The sequence below is a fragment of the Patiria miniata genome, unplaced genomic scaffold (assembly GCF_015706575.1).
Source record: "Patiria miniata isolate m_02_andy unplaced genomic scaffold, ASM1570657v1 HiC_scaffold_27, whole genome shotgun sequence".
Classification (NCBI taxonomy): domain Eukaryota; kingdom Metazoa; phylum Echinodermata; class Asteroidea; order Valvatida; family Asterinidae; genus Patiria; species Patiria miniata.
In genome coordinates this window covers 5,317,488-5,339,684 of record NW_024037066.1, presented here as the reverse complement: position 1 = coordinate 5,339,684, position 22,197 = coordinate 5,317,488, and the positions used below count along the sequence as shown (strand labels likewise).

The following is a 22,197-nucleotide window of genomic DNA, read 5'->3' as shown; positions in this document are numbered from 1 at the left end:
TTTGTCGACCGGAAACTTGAAAAATGGACTCTTCATGGCAAACTCTTGGTGGCGCACTACATTGTGAATCGCCCGAAATGGGCACGCTATCTATAAACACCACTGAAAGAATGTGGTCACAATCAGAGACTATTGAGAAAATTGGAGGATGATGGAGAAAGTTATTTTGTTTAGCATGTGTCCCAAAAAATGAAAGACCTGATTTTTTTAAAGGTTGGTTTCAAATATCCGGTTTCCACAATATAACCCGAAAAGTGGAACTCAAACTGAGTGTTAAAAAAAATCAGAATTTGAATCCCGCCACTACTGACTTTTTTCGAAGTCGATATTTGTTCCCACGGTATTACTGATACACTGATAAAATCATCAACAATCGGAGAATATCCAAATTTGAATTTATGCTCAGAATATCTTTGATCCTAGTAACACAATTCTCCAGACTTAATTTATCTTGGTGATAGCACCCTCTGCCACCACTGCGGCTTCACATTTTGGGTTTTTTTTGCATTAGAGGAACAACTTAAATCCAAACCCACTCTCGATCGAGACTTATGAATCTACCTTGGTCAGATCTGGGGAGTGGTTGATCCGATAGTGGTACACCCTCCCAGCGAAGCGCAGCGAGATGGACAGCTGGCCTGGGCTGCTCTCGCTGTCACGGACCAGGAAGCTGCCGTCTATGCCGCTGCTGAGCAAGTACTCGGCCGCGGTGCGGGAGATGGGGCCGTGGTACCACGAGTGCTTCTCTAGACTGCTGACGGGGGTGACGTAGCTGGAAGGCACCCAGCCTGACTTGCCGTTGGACGTCTTCTTGGCTTCGCACCATTCGCCGTTCTTGTTGTAGGAGATGATGCGCACATTCTCATCTGCCAAACAAAAACAAAAGATGCATTTTCAAAAGGAAGGACAAAACAAACCAACCAAACAACTACTACCAATGCAGAGGCTTCTAATCCAAGTCCCAAATCAATACTTTTTTTTTTTCAAATGAACTTAATTCACAAGAAAATCATGAAAATCGGTTATAATAGGAGTAGATCGAATTCTTTCAGGTTGATGAATGCTTATTTCATATAATTTTAACACAATTGCTCCTAAAAAAATTTTCTTTAATATTTGAAAAAAAAAGAAGAACTTCAGTTTTGTATCAACATTTTTTTGTACCTGACGCACAACATACGTTGTACGCAAATAAGAGCTACAGGTATACACAACAGAATTGATAAAATATTGCATCCAACCTGTTTGACAACGTGAGCCCTAAGAAAAAAGACTTCAAGAATTCCACAGGTTATTTGAACTTGACACTTACTAGTAAAAGTACAACAAACTACCCCATGGGATAAAGAAAGGAAAGCTATTTTGGAGCAAGGCTTGAAACTAAATACGTGTATTGTGGAAACATTCACAGCTGCATCCTACAAAGCATGTTTTAATAGTTGTATAAAATGTGCCAAACATCGCATCTGAGTAGAGACCCATTTCCCCAATCGTATTACTTCCAACCATGATGACGCAATCTTCCTTCTTTTTTTAACCGCCCGCTGCTGAACACTTCGGAGACCGGAAAGCAGCGATGTTCTTAATGACAGAATTCTAACCCTCTGGGGTGACAAACATGAGCTGACGACAACTCCCTGTCAGCCTAGTTTGTCTTGAAAAGTGTGTCGCTCAGAAGTAGGTCAGGTAACTGGGATTAGAACGTTCACGTTCCAAAGTTTACTGGAGACTAAGCGCTAAGTGAGGAATATCAACAGCCCAGTTGGTCAGAGAATTCAAAAGTGGGGCCACCAACAATGAGGATCGGGGTGGGCACAGTTTCACTTAGCACACCATGCAAGTTTTTTTTTAAATTCCAATGGTACTTGGAGTGTGGTTTTCACAACGTATATTTATTGTTCAGTAGTGATTGATAGAGTCCTAAGATTAATATCTGTGTGACCGACAAATGCTTTGCCCAAAGTCAATATGTATGGAATTTCAATTGAAATGGCGCATGAATATTTATGGTCTTATTTCACAGGAACTTAATAGTGAAATCAATATCAATTTGACACAGAAATTGACTGGCACTGTTTTTGAATCTGCAACTTCTGCAACACTGTACCAGCGATCTCGTAACTGAGCTATCCAGCCCAATATTGGGCAGTCTCACGATCTGTCCAGGTCTTTGTTTGTGGGGCAATTCTCAAATGATTTAATGCAAGTACTTCAGTAGAGAAAAGTTCTTAGGGTCCAATCCACAAGGTAGACCACAACATTCCCCAAATCACCAAATTCTAACGGCCCTTGATATTGAGTTCATTTCTGGACTCTTCATCTCGTATGAGTTCAACCTGACTCTCGAACAAGTCTACCCTACCAAAAAAACACTGAGATTCAACCGAGTTGGCAATGGGGGAGGGAGGAGACAGGGCACTTGTCTCAACCAATCGATTGACAATAATCCTGACAGAGGGGTTAGCCTAGGTCAAGCAACTCCCCCCAAAAGTTCCTTTCTGCTTGGGTGTGAACGAGGGGCCTCTGAAATCTTCACATCTATGATCGGTGAGTGTATGGAGGAAATGAACTGATGAGCTAGTTGAGTACTACGCCAGAGTTGACAGGCCCCTGTCAGATGGAGATTTGTTTTATTGCGAGTTGAGAAGTGGCTCATTTTTGTTGGCATGCTCTCAAGGTCACTAAATTTGTTGGGAAAACTCTACCCTTAAGCAACATTTTAGACAGCTGGATACAACATGTCTGACACTGATGCTAGAACTAAACATAACGGATAGCAACACATGTACAAATCAATGTGAAGAACAACTTTTCTAAAGAATCGCTACCTTTTATGAGGTGAATGAGCAAGTTAACGAGAGAGACTGCATCTCTTGCATTAGTCATTCACTACTGTAGCTCATTTTGGATATTTGTGACGTAAGTTTCATTGCTCTATTTGAATGAAACCGTTTGTATCCGGGGGGAGAATCGGAACCGATTCAAAAAAATGTTGGGAGTTGCCCGGGCCTTTATAATTATATGAACGAACAGTAACCTCTTAGGACGTTATTTGATATTCCTGTCTCTCTGTCCTCACAACAGGAATTGTGTACTTTAGTACCACTCCACACCAGTCTGAAACTTAATTACGGATGCGATGGAGACACCCCCGCCCACTGATGAAAAATGTATTACGTTGTTGCACGTCCAGCTGCAAAACATTACAATTCGCTTATCCAAGGTCAATCGCATAATCCAACAGAATCCAAGTCCGAACGAAAACTTTCACTTTGTCCTGAAATAGAACCAAATCACGCCGATTAATTAAGCCGAGGCTAAAATTAGTGGACTCCGTGATCCAGACGTTGTCGAGGGGGGAAAAGCAAAAAGCAGAAACATCCTGTGGATATGAAGCTTAATTGGTTTCCGCGGCAACCGTTACCAGCGACGTCAGAGGGCAGGGTTTCTGTACGTCTTTCCTGGGAGGGGTTGGGAGGGGGGGGGGCCCTGGGTCATTGTGATAGGTGATCTTGTCCGAAAGAAGAATTTGAAAGAAGTCAAAGATACAACATGCCAAAAATATAAACGCTAGCAGTTACAGACGTCTGGTTACGAAAGAGATTTGCGTACTTTTTATCTCCACTGCCATGAATAAATGTTTGAAAGTGTGTCACGTTAATAGCGCAGAAACTTGAAGTTAATGTTGTGGCATGTTTATATTGTCAAGAGTTATGACAATTAGCTAAGACGTCCCTTTGTTTTCATATTGGTTTCTCTTCTATTGATTCTGTGAGGTTAAAATATTTGACAACTTAATCTTACGTTTGCCAAAATTTCGTGTTACATTTAAATTTGATTTTACTGATTTTAGTAACGAGGTAGCATCATCTGCAATTATTCTTACATTATTTTTCATGTGTTACGAAGGATCGATTTGTCAAGTAACTTTTCGAGAAAACTTGAATGGAACCAAGAATAGACCAATCTGTTAGGCCCCACACACTGTGCAACAATATGCGAGCCTTTCAAACGCCATACTGTTCATGCATGTCATGTGCGCACAACCGCACATGCACGCATGTTGGACATTAAGCACGGCTGTGATTGGTCCAAAAAACCATGGGGCGGGGCTTAGTGGATCGTCTATTTGCTGGTTTTGAAGTGTTCAAACCTGTTAAGTTTTAAAACCAGCGTGCTGTTTTTTAAGTTAACATTTAAAGAAAAGAAAAAAAGAAGAAAAAACAACTGATGTGGTGTACCTTTGCGAACATTGAGTTGGTTCTCCCCGCTTCCACTGAAGTCGTAGAGCACCACGAAGAGCTCGGGGTCATCCTGGGCATTCAGCTCCTCGCTTGAGTTCCATCGCGGGAGGTCCACCGGGCCGTGCGACGGGGTGCTGGGGAGGGGCCGTGACTGGATGCTGTCTGGAAAATTCTCTAATAAGAAAAAAACAAAGGAGAGACAGAAAATGAATGTAAAGGAATGGGTACTTTTAAAACAAGAGATTTTTTTATGATTCCAAAACTAAAATTGAAAACAAAAAATTATATCTAGACTCGACTTGGCCCTTGTTTAGACTTCATTCTGGATTCCACAGTACCGGTACTTCTGAGGCCAAGTTCGTGCAAGGACTATAGTTGACCAATGGTTAACTAACGTTTGCCTGAACTCTGTCTAGTCGACAGTGGTTGACTACGCTAGTTGACTATTTGGAACCAGCCTACTGGGGTTGGTTGCTTCGCTGGTAACCAATAGCCGCGCGCATTCATATCGCTAGCAGAGAGCCAGGATCCAGAAGTTTTGCGATGACATTTTGACCAGCGTTTGACTAGAGACGTTCACACGTTGCTATCAGTGCGCAGGCGTAAGGTACGTCACAAATCAACCACTACCGGTAGTCGACTAATGGTCCTTGCCCGAACTTGGCCTGGAATTTCAGCATCGTGGGGGAGATAATGAGCAGATGGGGAAATCCTCACTATCAGAAATTCCACCGCTAATTTCATACGTGATAGCAGTTTTCAGGATTGTTAAATCACTGATCGATACCAAGTGCTTTAATAACAACGTAGTAGATTTATGCATAAGTATGACTAGCACACCAAGTTCCGAAAATTTCCTTTAAGAAATGACTTGACAGACTCAACTCCTGCAAACAATGCCAACTTGCATCAGATATTCTTTATTTTCTGTTCACCATTCCATATTTGCTCACTCTCTCCTTGCATTTCCCCCATTATTTTACGGTGCATTGCACCTGGACACAAAGAACAAAGGATAGATGTCACAAAAATGCCCCAGGCTGAAACAGTCAGTATATATACACTGGAAAGAAAAACCAATTTCTGAATGAGACCACAACACAGCTGCATTTGATTTTCCTGCAGTAACTGCCTGCCTGAAACGCACACCTGTGAGCGATATCCTAGAGGAAATGAAGGAAGGGTCTCCAGAGGGATATATATAGCACCTTGAAAAAGGGGGTGGGGGGCTGTAAGGGGGGGGGGGTCGTTAGGGGGGGGGGGTTGTTAGGGGTGTGACGTCTGTGCAAGGGGTACATCTACCGGTACGTACAAGTTCAGCACTTCTGCAAGTTTAGAAATTTGGTGGCATTTCCTGCATTTAGGGCAGGCGTGCTTTCTGTATATAACATTGAAAATTGAATTATGTACAAATACATGGGGCAGAAATAGGTTTTTTTTTTGGTGGTTGCATTTTTGCATGCACTTGGAAATGCATCATTTAAAGTGGTCCTGATTTTAGACTGGAACAACGTTCAGGAATTTGAAACCCCCAAAAATTGCAGAATTTGGTTTCAAAGACCAAAAACTGAGTTGCGTTCAGGTCTATTACAGTCTAGTGTTTCGCATGCTGCAAAGCTATGCATCCATGCAAGAGTATATAAATTGAGAAGGTTCAGAAATAATCATTGGCATGACGATCAGGGGTACTAGCAGTACCATCCACTGCTAATAGTAAATACCGCTTCTGTACAAGCGCACTACCACAACTTCTGCTTCATGTGCTACAATCGGCACAAAAAGAGCAAAAAGTCATGTTAATATTCAGCGCATGTTCAGGACAGAAATTGGCTGGAGAAAAAATGTGAACATTGCTCCGTCCCAATAAAGAGTTCTTCTGCGGTCCTTGCCCCCTCGTGACTCATTCAATGGTCACATGGACCAACTTAAGCCCGTTAATCCAATCTCGCAGGCCACGGGGATTATGGGCTTGTGTACATCAGTTCAAGTACATTAAGCGTGTTACATGCAGTTACGTCTTCCGAGCCCTGCACTCTAAACTCTTCAATCCACTTTAATTAGCTTTGAAAGGACAAGGTGAAGCAAGTGTAAAGTTTGAACTGGACAATGACATGAGTGTTGAATCACAGCGCTGGCATGTGGAGGGCATGCTGTAATCTTGTTAACTGACAACTTCAACCTTTTCTTCTTCTGTCACGCCTTCATGGCTTGCTACAAACAACCCTGCATTTTTGCTAGGATGTAACCTCAATCCTGCAAAATCCTCCAACTGCCCCCATGTAAAAATAACATTAAGCCTCAATCCTGCAAAATACTCCGTTATTTCTTGAGTGTGGTCCTTGGAGGGGTGACCACTGCCTCAATCCTCCAAAATCCTTCGGCAGTCACTGTCAGTATGTTGAGGCAGAGCCAGTGACATCCTAGAGTGGTATGGAGGATTTCAAGTATTATCAAGGCCTAAATTTATGCACGGAAGGTCCGGCCCAAGACCTTGACACAGTGCGTCCTCCAAAATCAGCAACACACTTTGGCATGTAGCCTCAATCCTGCAAATTCCTCCAATTTGCAAAGAGGATTTTGGAAGATTTGGGATGGATGCACCTATCAATTGTATAAGGGCACTCAATGACCACCGAGAATGGTCTGTCAGTGTCCAATAGTAGGTCAGTCTTTTATGGAATCTACACATCACTGTGTCAGAGCAGTGACGCACCAAATGTTTTGACACTATTTGGCAACATTTTTGACCCACCTTTCACAGATTGTGATGCACCTACTGAGGAAAAGTGACACACCCCATAAGAAGTTTGACACACCAAATTATGACTTGTCACGCCCCTGTGTCTCAACCATGAAGAACATGATGCACCTTTGATACACAATGCAGGGGAGGGGGTCATAGGTCATTCTTACAATTTACGGGTGCATGGCGATTAACCGCCAAGTAAGGTTTTGCTACAGAAAGAGTGTCTGTACATGTAGAAATAATTTCTCCATGGTCTGTATCACTGAAGTTGCACCACATGAGCCCTTACTTGGCCCTTTGTGAGCATGAAGCCAATAGGCTTTAAAGTCTGTCTACAGAGGAAGTTCAGCAAGACGAAACTTGCAATTCGGGCATTTGGGACTCTGACATAAAAAAAAGCGCGTAACCAAGCAACGTCCTAGACTGGAGACCTGTCTTTATACATGAGGACAGGCAATCCTCCCAAGCTCTTGAAACTTGCTGTGTGTCTCGACAATAGTACATGTGCCTTTCCACCGGTGCGTTTCACTTATGTGAACAATGCGAACGCTTGTCAACATTGGCAACGTTTGTGCAAATAGGGCCGACTGTTTGCCTCCAACTTGAAAAGTCTTCCTGCATCGTTCGCTATGGTTTCCCAAAATGGCCGACAAGAACAATGCACTATCCTAAATCTGAAGCCACAAAAAAAGCATAGAATTTCTAAAATCCTTGAATACTACATCCCAGTCTGTAACACCGATCTACTTCTGCAACGAGTGCTCCATCGAGCGCATGTATTGAATGTGAGTAATCGATTCCGTGCAGGGACTCGACGGAGCAATTAGCCTCCGACACCTCCAATGCTGAGAGCAGAATTCCCCATCAAGAGAAATTGCTCCCTCTGGCTCCGAGGGCAGAAAACCATTTATCACCTGGAACAGAGTCTAGATGGTTTGTGCCGTGAAAAGCACAATGTACATGTACATGTACATTACACAGTAACAAAGCTGACGGATTTAAAGCACTTGGTGTTGAAATAATTGCCATGGCAACATAATAAAAACATCTTTTTCTTTACAAATAAACTTTTCTTGTCTGATGGTCATGAATCTCTTTTGACACAAAGGTAGTTATAATTTCTGAATGGATCGTTTGCACTTTAAAGAGTACTCAAGTTTTTTCAGAGTCTTCAGATACATGTATTTTGTTCCATTTGTTCCAAAGTGTCATGAAGATGCACAAAATTTTAGGAATAATTAACAGCAACTGGAGTAGGTCTTCATAGAATTAACATTTTTTGGGGGAGGGGGATTTTTCTTTTACCTTCTACACTGTACTTTTTGTTCTCCTGTCTAAATTCCCGAGAACTTTGTTCAATTTTTTTGCCATTTTCAATTACTTCAAGTCCCATGCAATTTACAGCTTCAGAAAAAAACTTGCCAATTCCTATCACCGGCCGCTGCAGGAGAAGTGCAGGCCTCTCATCCCCAAGTTACAACTTGCCTCACGCTGAGGACAACCCAATAAAAATCCCCCGACACTAGCTCGGCACTCTCAGGTGATCGGTGGAAATGCTACCCTTGCCGGGCCTTGGGGCAATACAGCCGTTTAGTTTGATCAAGAACTGGAAAGCAAGGACGAAGAAGAAGAAGGAAAAAAGGAGAATGAACGAAAGAAAAACACCTCAATTGGGATCCTCACTCCCTGACGGACATTTCAAAATACCACTTGTCCCTCTAGGGTATAGTAGCAGTTTTTCTTCTTCTTCTGGGACTCAATGTCTCAAACACGCTGTGGACAGGTCGCTTTCGAACAAGGAGTCAACGACATCTATGCAAGGGACTCTTGAAAAAAAACAACTCAGCTGACTAGCAGGCCGGGCAGGTCTTTTTGAAACTTTTTATGAACGAGATGTGGAACAACTTGGGAGGTTTTTGGGTCTAATCATGATTCAGTTTAGACAAGAGGCATTTTTGGAGGTTGGCGGATTGGGTGAAGCATGGTAGGAGAAAGGGGAATGCCACTTGCGGTCATGAAAATATTCCCATATATTTACTTCTTGAAATTTTGTTCCAAGTTAGCAAAACCTTGTCAGGATTTCTACAGATACTGGCTTGTCTGTATATTTAATCCTGAAATAAACCAATACACAAACTGGCTAAATGTGGAATGTGAATGCTTACCATTTTAAGTTATTTTTTGGAACAAGAAATCAGTGCGAAGTCGGGGTTTTTTTAATGCCGGACATACAAATTTCCTTTTTGAGGTCTTTTCAAAGAATTAGGATATCAAAAAGTTGGGGTACAAAATTCAACATTTATTGTACATGTCGGTGAATACTGCACAGACAAATAGGGACAAATATAGAACCCTCTGTTATTGTTACAGACACCCGGATACACATTTCTAAAAAAAAACTGTGTTTCCTAGAAATATGCCACAAGTAACCAAAGAATATTTGTTCACATGTTTTCAATATAGCCAAATAATAACTACAATGCATACAATAAATACTGTACATGTACAACCACCTTGGTCTGGTACCCAGAGTCAATGTCATTGAAATTCCTTCATGTAAATTACTGGTTACAGGCTGCATTTGCTTTCCTACAGATTTGTACAGTATGTCTTGAACCCAAATATATTTGTTTAATGTAGGTAAAGCTAAAGTTTTGCCTGATGTGAGTGGGTATTTTTTTAGCACAAATTTCTGCTGTTGCAGTCACAATGCAATGCATTCTTGACCATTGCCAAAACCAAGCCATGCCAAAATACCAGCGCACAATGTTACAAGCGACTATTTAAAAGGGCTCCGTGCAAAGGTACATAATCACAGGCAAGAACAGAGAGTTGGGGAGACCATTGAGCGAGACATTCAAACGCATCGCAGACACCTGGCGCCCACCACGCGAAGACGTTATGGCTTTCTGCATGTTCAGAATAAAATAAGCTGTGCACACTTTTGCACTATTGTACGCACATGCAGTGTGTCCTGTCCCAGGGCTCTCAAAAGTGTTAAAAAAGCGCCCTCTCTTGTTGGCGCACGGAGCCAATAGTGCACAAAGAATTGTTTATGTACATACGTGTACATGTACATACATGATACGTGTCCCACACTCTTGATGTGTACAGTGTTTCAATTTATTTTATCTTTCTAATCTTTCGACTGACATGTAAAATTCAGTGACAGACAATCAATTGCCCACCCACGGCTCTAACATTGCTGAGCTGCAGAGCGACCCCAGCTGTGTGTGCGCAGAGCTGATAGGCAGCTGTCATTTCCGGAATCTATCTATCCCAACCAAGAACCATTTATCACACAGCTGCTAACCATGGAAACTTGCCCAGCAGAGAAACTTGTTAAGCAGAGAAACTATCTGCTTAGCAAGAAACAGTTACCGGCTAAAAGGTCATGCGATGCCTACTGCTTGTCACTGGTGCTCAGGTAATTTCTGGTAAGCGGATTAAACTGCTCAGCAATATTTTATGCCCAACAGGTCCACGAGATTTGGTCCTGGGGTCAATTTCACGGCGCTGCTAAGCACAAAAATTTGCTTAGCACAAAAAAAAGTCTGGCTTATAAAAGCAGGTTACCAGCCAAAACTCTGCGTGATGTATATTGCTTGTGATTGGTATTCAGCCATTGTTTGCTTCGCATGAAAATCACATGGAGTTTTTGGCTAATAACCTGCTTTTATAAGCCAAACTTTTTTGTGCTAAGCAAATTTTTGTGCTAAGCAGCGCCGTGAAATTGGGCCTGATATTGACACACTGAGGCTTCGGTATGGCTTGATATTACACATGAGTCTATGGGAAGTGGCTGCAGCGGCTACCATAGACGTGTGTGTAATTTAAGCCGTAGCCACTTTGGGCACAGCCTCAGTTGCCAGTAATGGCTTTGCAACAAAACCAGTCCAGGGGTTAACGTTGGACAAACCCATTTTTGTTGTATCAAACTATCGGTCATTAAGACTCCTTATTGAAAGTGACATATGGGGAACTGATTCACACCTTTTGGGTGATCACAGAGATTTATTTATAAATGTGAATGACTGCGACCTTGCCCCCTGCCAAGGACTATAAAGACAAGACCACAAATGTGGTCCAGTCCAAAATGACCAAACCTAAAAGGGTGATTCTATGAATTTAGGGCCCAAAGTTTGACATTTTTCCTGTCCCTTTTACCATGGCACTTTGTATTTCTCATTGAAGGACATGTATTTGTACCATTAGCAATGACTTCAAACAATCCTTTATCTGTTGGGTAGGTACAGTGTACATGTAGTTTGCTATTCATAATCCCTCTTGGAAAGTTGGAGGACAATTGCATCAAGAAGTGCGGCATCAGATTATGAAATCATAAACGTCAGATGCAACAGGGCCATAAAAAAGGGTACACTAAATTAATAGACTGACCCACAATGTACATGTAACATACACGTACATGTACATGCACTTCGCTTATTAAAGCTAAAATTCGGCAGTGATGAAAACGTACCAAATGCAAACGCACAATGGCCTCAAGCAATGTAATGCATCCTTTATAATACCTTGTACAATCAAGCACTTTATTAGCAAGATACCAACATGAATATCAACCTTTATAATAATAATAATAATAATAATAATTTGGGAGGCTAATCATCCTTACTCGCAGCTGGTGTGCTGAATTGCGAAGGACGCGGCTACAACGTGGTCGGGCCGCTGGCACATACATGTAAAGGCGCCTATGGCTGCCGGCCACATCGACCCATTATGATCACGGAGCACAGCCTGAGATCGAAAGTGTTTGATTTTTCCAGAGGGAGGAAAACCGGAGGGCCCGGAGAAAAACCCTCGTGGTACAGGAGAGAACAAACGCACAACTCTACTCACATGTGATCCGCGACCAGGATTCGAACCGTGGTCACCTTGGTGAGAGGCGAGCGCTTTACACACAAGCCACCCATGCCACCCATGCTATGAGGCATGCAACCGTGAAGCCACAAAAACGGAGGAAATTCAAAGACTTCAAAAAGACTTTGTACAGTGTTTTTGAATTGTCAATGGCAGACATTGGAATTGACAAGGACGGATTCTGCTGATCCTAGAAAAAAAGTTGCATGTAGTTCAACAAAAACAAGACAAACTGTACAGAGTTCCAAAAGAAAGAATTAACTTTTAAAGGGAAGATACAACATTTGCAAACTTCACAAAACGAAATGATCAAATTATCACAAAATACCTTACTGGACTGTCGGGGAATGACAGTCTAAAGCATCCTGTAAAATCGTGGCTCCTGGTGTGCTGACATTTTCAAGAGAAATGGGATTTTTCCAATGCTGGTCGGCCGACCAGCGTTGGAGAAAACTGGCTTTTTTCAAAAACTGCTCCTAATTGTTCATAATTAGTTATTCCGCATTTTCTAATCCTCCAAATCCATTCATTTCTGAAAACTGCAGCAAAAGCAAATGTTGTACATTCCCTTTAACTTTGACCACCCTAAATATGGTCAATCCCAGCAAAAAGCCAACCACGAATTCCAGACCGGCCACTTCATCTTATCACAAATACCTTCCCTTTGAGCCTCTTTTGTTCCACCGATGACCTCATTCCCTTCGCCTAATTAATCAATTAATCCAGCCAATCAGCAGGCAGCCATGTGTTTGCATGACTGAGCGTCAGAACAATAGGACAAACCACACCCACTGACCATGTCATATCACTCAATTGTTCATTACCAGAGTGCTAATTATAGAGCATGATAGTAATGTGTCATTTTGTTAAATTCTCGCCACCCATTGGTGGCAATTTGAATAATGGGGTCACTTGCCCATATAAGGGCACAGCTCAAAGTTATGAATGAACCACTTCAGAGTCCAGGATATTCAGAATATGGTTCTTAGGCCCCCCCCCCCCCAAAAAAAGTCTCCGGTTTCTGGTATGGAGCTTGCCCCAAAAGTGGTGTGGCGACGCAGATTTTTTATATATTTTTTTTATTACTTTTTTTCCCTTCAAATGTTGGCTGATGACGGCAAATGGTGCCCGACTAAATTTAGTGCAAGATGTATGGGAGTCCAGAGAGGCCACATAAAGCTTATACTTGATCGTAACCCCATCTAAAAACACGTTAAAATTGTGCAGCAGCAGGATTCCAGTCAAAATAGTGAGCGTGGCTGTTTCGAGACATCATCTTACATTGAAAAAAAAAAATTTGAATTTTGCCAACGCGCATGGCTAAGGCGATGCACGCGCATACCAGAAACCGGAGACTTTTTTTTGGCCTTATACATTCTTTTTAACTATTGATACAAGAGCCTCACATTGAATAAATTAGCACGCTGAGTTCACTGTTGTACACACATGTTTGCCAATGGAACCAACAAAATGCTCTTTATGATTAAAAAATATTTTTAAAAATGCGTACCAAACTAAATGTATTTAAATGTTCATGTGCATGAACATGAACCATACCAAGTTTCGTAAGCAATTTGTATGCAACATGTGCAAAGACAAGCCTATACCAATCGTGTGCACAACAAAAAGTATGCATGCACTGTATGCCTTTAAATGCAAAAAAAAAAAGCAAAACACAATTATGATATTACATGTAAGCTTCTAAATGTCAAGCCACTTGCAGATGCTACATGGAGTGAATGTTACATGCAAAACAATTCCAACAAACAGACAGGGAGACTAACATACCAGCATGATACATACTCTGGAGCAGTGACACTGACAAAGATGGTAGCAAACAGTGTGACAGACAGTCTGGGGGAAGGGGTGAAAGAGAGAATACAATACAATTTAGAAAAGAAAAGCTCGATTGTGAAGTTGCATTTTAAATGAAAACTTTGGAGCGACACTTAGTTAAAGTGATTTGCTATGGCACTGCATGACTTTTAAAACAAAACTATCAAAATGTAAACAATATAGCCAGAGTGACATACTTTACCAATGTACGACTACTACTTTCAGTGTTTAAAAACGAGTTGAAAGTGTGTGCATGTTTACAATGTCCATTGCACAAGCGTGTTCATTTCATGTTTTTTAAAGGCCACAGATAATTTAGTAATTCATAGCTCTCTAATTTTCAACAATCAATCACACAATTACATGTTAAACCTCAATCTAGAAAAAAAGCCTGAAAATGTCACAAACATTAAGGGGAATTTAGACTCAACTCTTTGCAAGCCAGGAACAGCAAAGGGTTATTAGAAGAGTTGACTTCTCTCCTCTCTGGGTGTCCAATCAGGTCCAATTGATCCTCGTTAGAGGAAATCATTTCAAAAATGGCCCCACGGGGGCAACGTGGGCCTTTAGAATTGTAAGAATGAAGTGAATGTTAGATGATCCTCTGTGCTACTGGAGAAATAAAAATGCCTCCACTGTGTTAGAAGATATGGTCAAAGGCTAATACGTACATGTAGTTGTGCTTAACTGCAAGAGAACCCAAATTCAACATCGCCTGTCGCTGCCTATTCGTAGAAGCGGGGGCCTACGGGCCAAAAGGCTCTCCGTGATATGATATGATATATGATATAAGGGAATATTAAGATTTAATAAAAAAAAGATTTTTTTTTAAAGTTATTTAAAAAAGAACACTGATACGGTAGCTCAGGATAAATGGGATAGAGTTTACATTTGAAGGAAGTTTTCGATAATTTTGAGTTTCAACCCAGAAAATAGCCTTTGTTTTCAAATTGCTATTTATCAAGCAACAATTTAAGTCACTTTTGTAGAAAATAAAATCTCCCACTTTTTTGTATTGAATATAGGCCTACTTAACAACTTTCATATGGTACATACGTACAATCAGTTTTGTGCATTATGGGGGCATTTTAAGTATTTAAACTCAAAATAAAAGAGTATTTTCAGAGGGTTGGAAACATCCAAAACAGAAGAAATTAGCTTTTCAATTAAAATAAAAGGCACAAATTGAAACTTTGTTAGGAAAAAAAAATGAGCATGTTGAAGAGCATGCAAAGAGCAGCAAGAAAGAGTTAGAAGTGTCTGAAACAGGATTACATGTACATGTACATGTACTGGCAGTGAACAAGGGAATAAATACATATGTACATGTACATGTACCGATATAGTGTGCTTGGCCGCAGCCAGGCTCCTAGCCGGTTTCAAACGTACTTGTTTAAAACCTGCCAAGCACACATTTATTCCCATTCATAAATACGGTACTTTTTGGTCAAAAAGTCAAAATTCGCAAATTTCCCACACTTTTGTTCAACAAATTACTTCCCGTTTTGCAAAACACTCAGGCTCTAGCCACGTCTATGGTACTGGGTATGTGCCGAAAAATCTCCTTATATGGAAATTGGCGTGTGCGTCACCACCCACGTGACGGATCTTGACTAATAGGAATGGGGAAACTGTATCAGGTATCTAGGAATGATTTATAAAAAGCAAAACACAGGACCCTCCAGACCACTAAGTTAAGACTCATAAAGTCAGTAAAAAGTGGCAGCAAAAACTTGGCCAAGCCACTGAAAATGTACATGTTTGTACCATCTCCGTTATAAACATTTTGGTGGGATTTGTTTTCATTGTTCGGACTAGGAGTGTGTTTGAACAGTGCACGAGGGTCTGGGTGGTCCCAGTCATCATGTGTCAAAAAAAGTAGCAATAAATCTAAACAAGATTTGTTCCTGGGGTGGTTATTGAACTTCTACTATTGTGTGAGCTTTCTTTCTGTGGTCCTGGTAAAAGTGGCTGTGTTGGTGAATTAGGCCAATTAGTTTCGGTAGAGTGGTCATGTCAAAACGGGAAAGCCAAAATACTGAACAGGGACACCAGTCACCAATGCGTCAACAAAGCAAACCAACTGAATAGTTTTCCCCCCAGTACTGTTTTTTTCCAGTTATTTAAAAGTCAATCGTTTTTCAGGGAAATTTAAAGCGAAATAAACTTGTTCAGCATCAATTTGTCCCAACAAACCAATCAATGAAATATGCACATATTTATATCCTTTTACAAAATAGATCTTGAAAACACACCAGGGTGAAAAAAATCAACAATCCAAAATGAAATGGGCATCACCAAAAAAAAAAAAAAAAAAAAAAATTTGGGGTCTGTACTGTGATTCCCAAGGATGAGAAATTAAGACTGATTTCCATACATATTAAGATGTCAAAAAAATATTGTATAATTTTTTTTGCAATCAAACACCTAGTTCTGCAATAGTTATTGTAAGCTGCGCGGTCCTTTGTCAAATTACAATGTCCCCCTAGGTCCTACACGTATGAAACCTAAGACGCCGGGTGCTATAACAGATTAATCACAAGATGTCTTGTGTAAATCTGGCTTGATCAATCTTCACCCCAGCCGGGCTAGCATCTGCGGTTAATAATACCGTTATCACAATATGCTATTTTTAACCAACGGAACCCAACAATGACTTGCATTTCAACACACAGGATTTCCCTGCTGTGGGAGGATGGTGTGGACCTCCCTGTGGGGGATGGAGACACCCCGTAGTGTATGGAGTCTAGTTTTCAGTATCTTCCTTGTTGTTGCCGGTTCAGACAATAACCTTAGACTTGCCTTCAGTTAAAGGCTTTCCTCAAGAAAAATGATCAAACACTTCTAAGATTATTCTTTGTATGCACATGGAGCCATTTATAGCTCCATGTTACGCAGTAAAACCGAAACAGCAGCATTTTTAAAGACAGCGTCTCAAATTGTTGACAAAGTGATCACAATAATGTCCAGTGTTTATGTAGCGTTTTTAAATTGACAACTCTCAAGCAGAATGCAGTAAGGACTGGAGGCAGGTCTAGTGTCGTCCAGACATGGAGGATTCACAGCCTCTGCCCAGGGAGCCAGGACTCTGTCTCCTTCTCTGGTGTCAAAGGTCACTAAAGGTCACCAAAGGTCGCTGGAGTTTACTGTTGCGGTAAATGAAATCGGGTTAAGGATGTCTCTGGGGTTTCAGTCATGTCTGCCATCTGGCTGCCCACCCACCGACACACGCATTCAAATTATTTGGGCAGAGATAGCCAATATTATCTAAGAAGAAGCACGCACAATAATAAGACATTCATGCAGCCTGTGAAAGAAGGCACAAAAAGACTATTGGGCATGGCGCCTAAATCCCGCTAGAATTTAGGAATTTACTTTTGTTCTCTTGAGATTGTGAATCCACTTAGAATTTATCTAAAAACGGAACAATCTCGGGATACATGTGGGAATGATATCATCATCATCATCAACATTTATTTCCAATCCCATCAATCAATAGGAACACAATGCATTGTATACCAAATGTATACACAAAATTGTATTCTTAACTTCACTCTGCGCAACTATTTTTGTCTGCTGAACATGGAGAGTACAAAACTCAACGATACAGATGGAGACAGGCGCCCTACCTTCTAAAAACTGCTCTGACAAAATTCACTAACACAATGGGCTTTGAGCTGTTGCATTCAGAGCGTTAAATTCTGTCAACTAATGAAACAAGAATCTATTTTTGTTCAGAAACGTCCTGAAGTCCGACCATAATTTCATCCCCTGGGACATGTACTGCACAACATGTATCCATGTTGTAGCCATGTCTCTTTGCGATTAAAATTCCATTAAAGAAATTGCTATTTGATATTTGACTAGACTTGAAACTACATGTAGACCATGGTGTCTGCAGGTTTTTGACAATATGGGGGGAAAATATGAGTTTTTGGAGATAACATAAATGAAACATGATGCTGAAATTGTGAAGAGGCATCTTGATATTTATAACAAGATACAACAGGACCACATACATGTACATGTCTGAGCAAGTTGTTTTTTCCCTTACTAAAAAGACTCATGAAGTTCTGTTTGATAGTTTAGTTGGTCAAATTATGAGATCAACACCAATACGGTACAACCAGTCACCCCCACATAAGAATTTGTGGTTTATAATAGTCAGAAATCCACAAAGAATGAGATATTGGTAAGGCTGGGACAACTAAGAAGGCAATGATGACTGAAATTCACAGAAATCTTGCTGTATTTCTTCCTGCTTTACTTGTCATAAACATTATAATTTTTGAGGTTGTCGTCAACCTCTCAGTTGAAAGTGAACCATTGACCTCTAAATTTACCTCAAGAAAATCCAGGACGAGCCAGCTCCTTAGAAGAACATTCGAGAAGGGGGAGGCGGGTGTTTGTTCAAAGACTTGGTTCTCTGGCACTATTTTTGGAATCTTTATCTTGAGGCCATTATTGCCGTGGTTCATTTTTTTAACGGACTGCAGGTGTCCCACAACTAAAATGGAACTGCCATCTGTGTTAAGATGTCCCAAGTCGGCGGGTCGAAACCTTACATGCAATACTCAGGAAGTATAAATTCCACATGAAGTAAAAAGCTAAGTATTTGCAACATGTGCTACCGAGTCATCAGTAGGGCTTACAAGGGTGCCAAGTGCAGAACATATGTGAGTGACTTTGATGAGAAAAACATCTTTACGTCTACAATTTTTTTGTGGTCTTAAAAAAATAGGTAATCCTTTTCAAAGAAGTTGTGCACTTTGTATAATGTTCAGCGTGACATGACTGTAGCAATGTGGGCATTTTGACAAGTCATCTAGGTAATAGGTTTTGAGGATTTCCGGAAATGATGTGTGGATGAATCGTCATAATTGCTTCCTGTTCTTTTGACTTGCTGCAGAAGATTTATTTTGCAGTCCAAGAGCTAATGTTCCCTTGTAGTGCATTTACAGCATTGTAAATGGCCAGCTTTCAGTGAATTAGAATAATACGCAAAAATCCATCATTTTTTTTCTTCGTAACCAGTTCGCTCTGGGATTATTTTGACATGACCGGACCCAGGCCCGGGATTGTTTTTCATGAACCTCGATGCCAGACGGGTTCAGGCCGTCATCTGCGGGTAGCACACCCTGATATTTCCGGCCTTGCTCGCTGCAAGCGGGTTGCAGAGATATTTCCGGCCTCGCTCATTGCCTGTTTATCCATTCCAGATATCCCAAAATCTTTTCGTGTACATGTATACACGTCATCCGACATGATCTGGTTAAGTCAACGACTCGTCCTAGAAGGTTTAGGTCTCATAGTTGGATGAAATCAACCAAAGCAAAAACAAATTTTAGTTTTCGTTAAAACTGACATTACATTGCTCAATTATCCAAATTGGATGAAATCTGTTTTGGAAATAAAAGTACATCAAGTAGTATGCATTTGATTTAGTATGCATTTTGAAAAGTAGCTTAAAACGATTTCAAATGTGTTTTGGATTCTTTTGATATAAAGCCCGGTTCATACTCGGCGCAAAAGCGAAAGTGAATTTGTGACGTCATGGCAAGTATTCGCGCTGCAAATTCGTAAAAGTTGAACATATTTCAACACGGGCGAATTTCGCAGAGAATGTTTCATGACGTCAAATTTGCTTCGCATTCGCATTCGCATTCAGTATGAACCGGGCTTAAGACTAAAAATACTCAGACAGGCTTTCTTGATTTTGATCCAACTGGCATTCAGTTTAATACTCCGCCACTTGAAGATTTATACACCACGCATGTGCCAAGTGTGTCTAAGATGATTATCACACAATGGAGCTAGGCATAGCATGATGACGCATACATCTCTGTGAACGCTTCCAACAATAATAATGTAACATGGTTTATTTACTCACTTTGCCAATAGGGTTAAACATGTAATAATAGGCAATTTCCTCCCATGTGGATGGTTAACATGGGCTTTCGTTTTATTGGTCCGACCTCCAGATGTAATTAGTCTGTGGTGTGTGTGTGTGTGTGTGTGTGTGTGGGGGGGGGGGGGATGAATGTTCTCGTCATGATTAATTTCTGAAGCTTTTTGCGAGGCACATGCTCAGCCAAATCAAATATAAGCATCTTTGATTGGTGGCCATCAAGATAAGATAGATGTCTCATCATCCTCATCATTACTTCACACGCAGTTACGCAACTCACAAACGCACCTGCCACAAAATGAGCAATTGTTTCTTAATAGGGGAGCAGTGTACCACAATTGGGATTGCCTGATCATGTTTCTATTGGCAGACTTAAATTTAGAATTGTGATAAAACTCTCGCAGGGGTGTCCCAGACATTGAACCATGTTTAAAGTACATTATGCCAACATCAAGTGATTGTCGCATGTTGACTAATAAAACACACATTCTCAATGTCACAGTGCCAGAAGTGGGGGCCTGGGAACAGTTATGAATTCTGTCCTTAGATCCTTTCCATAAGATGTATGAACTGCACTATGAAGCCCCCACTCCCCCAATGCCCCATCCTTTCACATGTCAAAATATTGGCACAAAATATTTTGCATTATACATTCTAAAGGGCGAATGTAATATTCCTAAATACCAACAAAATTGACTAAGACAGAAGTACAGTACTCTCAGTAGATTCTCAAGTCAAAATCGTTGTGAGAGATCCTTCTTAAGTTCAAAGATCGTCCCAAGTAGCCCTTTGTACATTGCATTTGCCTTCTCGTATAAACTCGATAACTTAACAACAATTACCTGGGCAGGGTTCTCGCTGCTGTTGTTGCTGCTGCTGCTGTTGCTGTCTGCCCATTCTTTCCAGACGGCAGCGTTCGCACACCGCCGCCCGGTTCTTGCGCGGCGCTCGGTTGGCCCTGTCGCGCAGCACCACAACGTCCAGTGGAAGAGCGCCCCCATCCTCGGGCCGCGGCAAAATCTGCAGCCGCGACGGCATCAGCCGCGATTTCTTGGTCTTGATCTTGTTCTCCCCCTTCATCGGGAAGACGGCGCTCCCAGAAATTATCTTGGATCCCGGCTGCTGAATTGGTGTTTCCACATGTAATTCCATCGGCGTCCAATTTTCTATTCTTTCCCCACCCCCAGAATGTCTTCAACTCCTCTCAAACCAGAGGCTATTGTTTTGACACAAGAGTCTACCGTCATGCAGGAGTAGCATCATTGTTTCCGAAGACGTGGAAATTATGAATATTATGAGCAGCCATTGTGCAACAAAGCCCTTGACTGTGTCTGGGGTTCCGCCCGATGCTAATGTATGCCTCTGGGGTGTTTCGTCCCGAAAAATGAATCAGAGATTGACACAGCGAGACAGACTCTGCGGTGAGAATATCATTAACATCCCATTGGATACTGTGTGTGCAGAAGAAGTTCCAGTCTTTCAGAGGCAATGAATTATGCAGACAGCCGATTCATAAGAAATTCACCCCATATATCATACTTCACTGCTTGTAGCAAGACAGTGGTGTGAAATCAGCCAGCCCGGTCATGCCGGTGTAAATGTACACTCCGAGTCCTAGTGGAGAAAATGCCCCTCAAGCAAATAACCAACATCCTTCCAAAACAATGCACAGTGAAAAAAACGTCACACACACACCCAGGAAGTCCAATCCCTCCAAATCTTCATTCATAAGTAACACTGTATCCCCTGCTTGTAGTACCGCTGTATCAAGAAATAATTTAACACTCCAAATACTCAGACACCCTGTGTACACACAACACAAGAGGGGCTGGTTGGTGGTAAAGTACATGCAACTGGAACAGGCCATGTGGGTCATGAGTTGAGTGGTGAACACAAAGGCCGGCCCTGTGATGTCATCCAGTAGGGGGCGGAGCCTGTGGATGCAGCAGCCAATCAGAATGCAAGAAGGTGGTCAATGGCCTCCAGATGTATGAGTTGGGAAGACCCTTTCTACACAGTATTAGCCCAGCTGAACCACGGACCATTTACACACAGTAGTGTGTCTATGGTATTATCAATTCTTGTTATCCACGAATTCAGGGAAAATAAGATAATAGGGCCTACCGTCCTTCCAAATTTGAGCAATGTGTACACCTCTAGCGTACCAAATAAAGCAAGCAGTTCACAGTGCAAATACTTTGCTGACGTCTATGGAAAGCCCCTACACGGATACATTTACAAAACCGGGTATTGCATTTATTAGTAAATCGAATATCCTTTTACCAATCAAAACCTACTGGGTAAAGAAGAGGAAGCAGAAATGGGCCAAATGCACAGCCGAATCGGAGAGAAAAAGAATTCAGGCCAATAAAACTACCAGCTAAAAACCACAATTCAAACTCCCAGCCAACCTTTGCCAATTACAAAAACCAGAACACTGACCGCTCAAAAACTGAAATGGCAATATTAAGACCGTGGCCACAGGAAACGACACCTGTTCAACATAAGCCCCAAGATTCCTAATTTCCTGGAAATCTACCTTTGCGGCTTTTTTTCTTTCTCTATTTTCATTGGGACTGGGAGGC

The 22,197-nt window shown here is 41.4% G+C and overlaps 1 protein-coding gene across 3 annotated transcripts in view; it reads right to left on the bottom strand.

Moving 5' to 3' along the window:
- Positions 1–21,471, bottom strand: part of LOC119734200 (tyrosine-protein kinase ABL1-like) — a 35,803-nt gene extending 14,332 nt beyond the window's left edge. The window contains exons 1-4 of one of the 3 annotated variants that reach the window (XM_038207554.1): positions 20,455–21,471; positions 13,657–13,722; positions 4,242–4,418; positions 562–866 (exon numbers count right to left, since the gene is read on the bottom strand). In XM_038207554.1, coding sequence (XP_038063482.1) covers positions 562–866; positions 4,242–4,418; positions 13,657–13,722; positions 20,455–20,764 — 858 coding nt within the window. In that variant the 5' untranslated portion in view covers positions 20,765–21,471. The remainder of the gene's footprint in view (positions 1–561; positions 867–4,241; positions 4,419–13,656; positions 13,723–20,454) is intronic. The other 2 variants (XM_038207555.1, XM_038207557.1) reach the window with 2 other exon arrangements.
- Positions 21,472–22,197: the final 726 nt, after the last annotated feature.